Below are 7348 nucleotides of genomic sequence, written 5' to 3'. Positions count from 1 at the left end.
TAGCTAAGACTTATTCAAAAACCGTTATTTCTATTTTTAGCAAATCCAATATTTACTAAAAATAGATCCTAAAATAAAGGATCTTTATTTGGAGATTCATACGAAAAGAAATTTTTAGAAAACTTTTTGTCAATTAACTATAATAAATAAATGCAACAAATTAATTTTAGTACATTAACTAAAAATAAAAATCAGAATTTATTAGTTAACGTTGGCTGACTTCAGTTGGGAACAGTGCGCTGTCTCTGAAATCCAGTTTTGTTAGAACATCCAACTTAGGAACAGTAGACCTGCTGTCTCCATTTTACATCCCAAGCGATATACTTCTTCTAACATCTCTTGAATCCTTTTGACACGAACTTTTCCATGAACTAAGCCATAGGTACTATCAATGATCATAATTACGACCGGATATCGACCTGCACCCAATCTCTAAAAACAAAAATATATTTGTTTAAATAAAGTGTAGTCATCATCAAAACTCAAGAGGTCCAACACTCTTGAACACACGTACATGAATCCTGTATTTAGAAAGCTCATTGGCCAACTCCAACGACTTGGCTTCTAAGGTACCTATGTTTCAAGTCCCCACTCTTAGTTCTAGGGCAACGTTTTCCCTTAACAGATAAGACAACGTTTTCCCCCCTTCCGCTAAACAAAACCCATTTCCCCAGCCGGTACAAAAACGTTGTTTACAACAGCGTTTTCCTTTGAAATTTATTTTTCCAAGTATTTTGGGGTTGCGCTCATTTGTCCAAATAGTTTGAAAAGTTCATGCAAACTTATATGCAGATAGAAGATCTATATTTAATTAGAACATTGCATATATAATTCGACTTTTAAAGCTAATTACTATAAAATTCTTGGGATGCGGGTGCAGATGCAACCTCAGAAACAAAACTTTGATTTTGTGCGCATGGATAAACAAAGTACTAATCATTTTCCAGTTTTTAAAGTAGTCGGAAACCACGCAACGAGCTCCAGCCTCATTATTCAAGAACTTAGACCACAAAAATCTACCACAAAGCACTCTGTTATGCTCACTTTCCTTTTTCCGTTGTACAAGAGAGCTACCCAAATATGTTTTAAGATTTACAAAACAATAAAATGAATTCGACTACATGAAGTGCGTTCCAGCTACTGCACATGGTTTCATGGAACTATGAGTGAGGTTCCCTAGTTTAGATAAATTTCTGATTAGTAGCGAAAGTCAAGCAGCCTTTGACGGCCATGTTGCTTGGGCTGACATGATGATGCCAACAATCACACCGAACAACCCAAGAGCACTGCCAAAAATCTCGATCACTAAAATCTTCACAAATAATGAAGAGTTTTGAGCATCAGATAAAGCACAACTGCTTCCAATGATACCCACACATAGCCTGTTGCAGCAATGTAAGTTAAAAGGTTGTTAATGATACAAATCCACCAAATCCATCTGAAACTTTCAACCTTCATTCAAAATCAAGGAAAGTAGACTCACCCACAGACAAGGTTGGCAAAGCCCACGATAATCCCAGAGGCAAAGATTGCATATCCTGCTCTAAGTGACTCGGGTGCATAGAGCTGAGATGATGGAACACTTTCTAGCTTTGTCTGCAGAATGATAGCCACAATTACTCCATATATAGCTACAGCTTCACAAAAGATTACACTGAAAAAAGAAAGCGTCTCAAGATAAGCAAATAGCTGCATCTAGACAAAGAAGTTTTCTGTCTAAATAAATGCAATCGAAGTTAAAATTGGTTTCCATTTCACCCATCTAGATAATGATAGCACTATTCTCTAACGAAAAAGAATCAGCATATATATCACCTTTGCCTATAATCAAAAGCGAGGACTTATACACTATATTTAGATAGCAAATTAGAAGAGAAAAGAAAGGAAGGAAAGAGAAATGAAAGGAAGGGAAAGGAAGGGGAAGGAAAGAGGGGGAAAAGACTACATTGTTTGTATAGGAAGGAAAAGGAAGGGAAGGAAAGGAATTTCATGTTCCTTCCAACTCTTTCCTCTTGTGGAGAGATTTGAATGTTAACAAAATGAACGGAGTTAATCCCTCCAAACCATCTCCCTCCCTTTTTTCTATCCAAACAAGGGGATCTCAATCCCTCCAAATCTTTTCCTTTTCTTTCCCTCCATTTCCCTCCATCCAAACAAGGCCATAAGGATGTGGAAGTATGGCCATAAGGATATTCCAAGTTTGCGTCAAAGAGAGATTCTAATTGCTAAGATGGATATAAGAACCTCATATTACATTTAAGGGTCGTGTGGTATAGAAATTGCACATGCAATGAATTCATAATATTTATAGAATAGAAATAGTAAAGGTAAGTTTTATTGTTATTATTTGTTTGGTATGAGGATGGGAAAAGGAATCCTTTAATTTGAAGCAAATGATATGAGGTTCCACACAATTTAGAGAGGTAATAAATGAGGTAAAACAATTACCCTCAAGAAACGTTAATGGTTATCATCGCCTCTTACCAATTACTTGGAAATGAAATCTCATTGTTTCCGTTTTCTTTCAAAAAACATGTTAACCTTACCAAACAACCTCTTAGTCCTTTGAATAACTTAACAGATAAAGATAAGGCTCTTTTCCCTTGAGCGAGTATTTTGAAAGACTTTTAATGTAAGGTTTATGGTTACCAGAAACCAATGAATGCCATTGAATTATTATTAAATAAAGGTCTGAGCTAAATGTCACTTAACCTATTGGATCATTCTATATCAATGTTTAAGGCCATTTTGTGCGTTTGGACATATATTAATCTAGGATGACGTTACTAATCTAGTTCGTCTAGATATTAGTTTTCCTCCTTTAGCATAATGGCAAATTTAATTCTTAAATGGAATATGTAACATCCTAAGATACATTACTATTGGCATTATGTGCCGCATGAATAACAATAACAATAACAATAACAATAACAATAACAATAACAATAATAATAATAATGAGATGAAGCTACAGATATGTGCATGTCAGTCAATGAGCATTTTAATAAACTTTGATAGGTGATGTTGTAGGGCAGTTTTATATTTTGTGCTAGCAATTGTTAGAAACATTTCAATAAGCATAGTGAGACTAAATACAAGAGTTGTATGCACACAAAATTTGTTTAAGAATTGTTCTCAAACGGCATACTAGTATGCAGGGTCTTTGCATGACAACAAGTGGACCTCACTAGAGGAACTTCGTTTGCAGTTCGTGTCTCATTGTTATATTATATTCCCTCCTATTCACTATTATTGTCTCAATTGGTTTTTGCACGTTTACGAATACACATATTCAATTATAAGTATCTCGAATTATGTTTAATTAAAAATCACAAAAATATTGATGCTAATGAAATTTACATTGAGACAAATTAAAAAAAATCTTACTTGATATTTTAACTTATTGATTAAAAATCAAATACAAATTATGAGTGATCCATAAATAATATCAAAAACCAAATGGGACAATAATAGTGAATAGAAAAGAGTATAGCTTGTGGATTTACATTACGATAACCTCATTTCAATATTTACTTTATTTATTTGTTAATATTTGGGTTTCGAAAAAGGTTTAGTATTCCGCAGGTTAAAAGTTAATTGTGCTAACAGTGTTCTTAAGCAAATCACCACAAATCCTTGCTTTGGATTTCATACATTCTACTCCATAAATCATGGGTTAACCATGTAAAATATCCTGACAATTGACAAAGAAGCTTCAACAACATTCATTACCACAACTTTTCTCTTTCCTAGAGAAGCAACCTCAAAAACCAGAGATTGCATTTCATAATAAAGGGCGCTATAAACCAGATAGAGTATCAGGACTAGTACAATCCTCTAATTGAATACCATATACAACTTCCTCCTGTAATCCTAATCACTACGAAATCAGCCTTAACATCGTTATTAGTTGAATTCTTCTTTGACTAGAGCAAATCTTGTCTAAATATCCTGATCAACATTCCCTGCCAACACACTTAGCATTCGCCCTACAATTAATACGAGCTTCACATACCTCTCGACCCCTCTTCAAAACTCCACAAGGATATGTAATCAACCCAATTGTCATTAGAAAAACATTAATCAACCCCTCCTTACCCCTAAAATCTTTAAACACAACAAAACAACCAGTGGCAAGACTTGAAACTCCAAAAAAATTTTTTAATGTAATTAACTTTATTTCAGGCACTGTCATAGTGCCTTAGTTGTCTATCTAACCCAATCCTCTCCCCCACCCGAAAAAAAAAAAAAAAAGAAATCCACAAGAACTGACATATTTATACATGAACTAAATTTACAAAAAGATCCAAGTCCCCAAGATCAAATGTACATAGCTCTGTTACTTTTATTCTTCAATCTAAAGTTCTAAACTATGAAGGTCAATTAAACACACTTGAGTCGATTAAAAGTAGTCAAATGATCTACATCCTGATGCAAGATGTAATTTTGAGAACTTCAAAGCATATTCAAGGATCAATGTGATAGGATCTTTTTTACCCTAATTCAGTAGCCCCCTTTATCTTAATCAACTTACAATAAGACTAGTATCTGCCTATTGCTCTCAATATTTTGTCAGTTTGTCAACAAAGTTAACCAAAAATAAATTCAATATGCATATATATACTATACTATATACTAAATGTATTAGCCTCAAGTACACATTTCATTCCCACTAAAATTTCTAAGGATAGAGTAGATATCTAATTAAAATCATATACTTGATGCATAGTTCTCAATGACAAATCAACATTAAATATGTTTACACTAATACTCCCACCTATTCTACCCATTAGTCTCATTTTTTTGTCACTATTCACTTATCACTCTTAATTTGTATTTTATTATTAATCTATAAGTTAAAATATAGTAATGTGGGATCTTGTTGATTCATCTCAATACAAGGATTATTAATATCAACTTTTTATAATTTTTAATAAAGAACAATTACAGATATTAAGGGTTAAAATATTATCTCGAGTCGACAAGTCTGAAAAACTAAATGGGACTAATGGATTGAATAGGATGTAGTATTTAATATGATATTCATCATAATGAACATAAAGATCCATCATAAATACATATTTTGATATAATATTCGATGATATATATACACACATACACAAAATAATTAAATCCATTTAGTAATTATAAGAAGCGAATAGTAATGATTGGATTAACAATACTGCATGTAATGCACAGGAAGTTGAGCTAGTAGTAATATAAATGACTTTAAATACTTTATCTTAAAAATTCTAGAATATCTTTCCCACAAATGAGTCTCTCTTAAGAACAATATTTATGTCAACCAGAAGCCAACTTCTAGTTTTCCTTGATGGTCAATATAAAAAGAAACTTCTTGCTACATAATACCGAAAAATGAAAATATATACCTCACCCACCTTGTAGGGCATTAGCATAGACGAATAGACCCCTAAACTATCTCTCTTGAACACTTTCTCTATATTGGTGTATCCATTTAACAAGAGTCGTTTCTCCATCTTACTTTGTCCTCCTAAAACTTACTACATTGGGCGCTTGAATCAAACAGGAAGTTCATTCATGGATGGAGAGGTACATGCTTTTACGATCATCCTAGCAAACTAAGTCTAACAAAGAGTTTGTTCAAATACGGAGGGTACATGCTTTTGGGTCATCCTAGAAACTATAAACTCACTCTTATAATCCCTTTTCTGAAAATAACAAATCAATGTAAATCATGTGAATCCAAAGCATCAATAATGTCCTTTTGCTAACGCCACCTGATGGATAGTGTACCGAAATATGTTAGCTCGAAAATCTAATCTACTAAGCTATAACTTAACCTTCACGTAGTTCAAAATCTTCACATACTACAGAAAGATCAACTAATGAGCCAGAGAAATTAATGAGATTACGTATATCAAATCCAGCATTGGTCCACTACCAAAAACTTTTATCACCCATCTTTCAAAATTACCATACTTTTCTCTATAAACCATCCTTCAATTCAAACCTATACTTCAATACCATACAGATTTTAATCCAAACAGTAGACAATACTGATATAGAAAGCACACATACACAGTCAATAAAATTTCAAAGTGCTAGATAAAATATGGATGAAAACAATCAATTTGCATAATTCACCAATTCAAAAACCCTAAAATTAACAAATTAATTTTCTTTAAAATTACCTGATCAGATTCTTTGATGTAATTCTAGGAGCTTTAATTGCAGCACCAATCAAACTACTCCCAGTAATGTAAATACCCCTTTAAATAACAAATAAAGCATAAATCAGATTCAAACCACGTTTGAAAACCTAAATTAATACCTAAAACAACAACAAAGAAGTGGAAATACCAAGCAGCGCCAAGAACAGAAACACCAATGGAGATGGCGATACCAATAGCGGCAAAGGAATATGGGGAGATCTGAACCAGAGCTCTACCCCATGAACTCGAAACCGTTGAAACCATTACTAGGATCTTTCAATGTTTTTCAAGGTGTATTTTTTCGGGATTGGATTATTGACTTTGTGTTGTGATCTGATCTTAAAATTTTGGGTATATTGGTGGTGGTGGTCTTAGAGGAGCGAAAGATTGTATGTATTTATCTATCTATCTATATCTGAAGTACTAATTAGGGCTGTAAATTCACTTACTCGGTTGGGTTTTGGGTCGGATTTCATCGGGTTTGAATATTCTCATGTTCCGGCTTTTCCAAGTAATTTAACACTTTGAATCGAGTCGATTCAATTATGGGTCTAATCGAGATCGGGTCTATATCGGGTTAATACAACACTGAGTCAGTTTCGGTTTCGGATCAGGTCCATTTCGATTTGAGTTTGTATCGGGTTCGGTTGATACAATTCAGATCCATATCGGTGATACTGCAGGTCGAATCGAGTTCGGTTACACTATCGATCGGGTCATTTTTCGGTTTAGTTTAACGTCAATTTGGGTTATTTTGGGATCGGGTTGACTTCAGATTAATTATATATTTTTGAGTTGTTCATTCGGTTATTCTTTGGATTCAGGTCGCTTAAAATCAAGTTCAGTTGAGTTTTTATATCGAATGAACTTTATGTTTATTATACAATTTATTCAAGTTGAAATCGTTGTGATTGGAGCATGACGAGTTGTAGTCGGTTAATTATGTTGTCGAATACTAGATAAATTTCATTCAGCCTAAGATAAAGTCGATTAGATCTGATTGCGGGCCTACATTTGTTGTTTAATTTTAGCTAAACTAAACTTGATTCAATTCAATCAAACTTATTATTAGTTGAATTAAACTTGATACAGTTGAATCAAACCATATTTTTTAGATGAACGAAACTTGATTTAGATATTTTTAGCTAAGTAAT

The 7348-nt window shown here is 33.3% G+C and overlaps 1 protein-coding gene across 1 annotated transcript; it reads right to left on the bottom strand.

Annotated features, from left to right (window-relative positions):
* Positions 1-917: 917 nt before the first annotated feature.
* LOC130801565 (V-type proton ATPase subunit c''2) lies at positions 918-6595 on the bottom strand. Its single transcript, XM_057665434.1, has 4 exons — positions 6343-6595; positions 6174-6251; positions 1484-1654; positions 918-1382 (listed from the first exon to the last, which is right to left on the bottom strand). The coding sequence occupies exons 1-4, from the start codon at positions 6456-6458 to the stop codon at positions 1211-1213; spliced, it is 537 nt and encodes a 178-aa protein (XP_057521417.1). The 5' UTR covers positions 6459-6595; the 3' UTR covers positions 918-1210.
* Positions 6596-7348: the final 753 nt, after the last annotated feature.

This window comes from Amaranthus tricolor, chromosome 15, assembly GCF_026212465.1.
Source record: "Amaranthus tricolor cultivar Red isolate AtriRed21 chromosome 15, ASM2621246v1, whole genome shotgun sequence".
Lineage (NCBI taxonomy): Eukaryota > Viridiplantae > Streptophyta > Magnoliopsida > Caryophyllales > Amaranthaceae > Amaranthus > Amaranthus tricolor.
This window is presented reverse-complemented; position numbering and strand designations above follow the sequence as displayed.

Coding starts and splice junctions, on each gene's coding strand:
- LOC130801565 (XM_057665434.1), bottom strand. CDS start 6,458: ATGGTTTCAACGGTTTCGAGTTCATGGGGTAGAGCTCTGGTTCAGATC. Junction 6,252..6,342: donor TCTGTTCTTGGCGCTGCTTG/GTATTTCCACTT, acceptor TGTTATTTAAAG/GGGTATTTACATTACTGGGA. Junction 1,655..6,173: donor ACATCAAAGAATCTGATCAG/GTAATTTTAAAG, acceptor TTCTTTTTTCAG/TGTAATCTTTTGTGAAGCTG.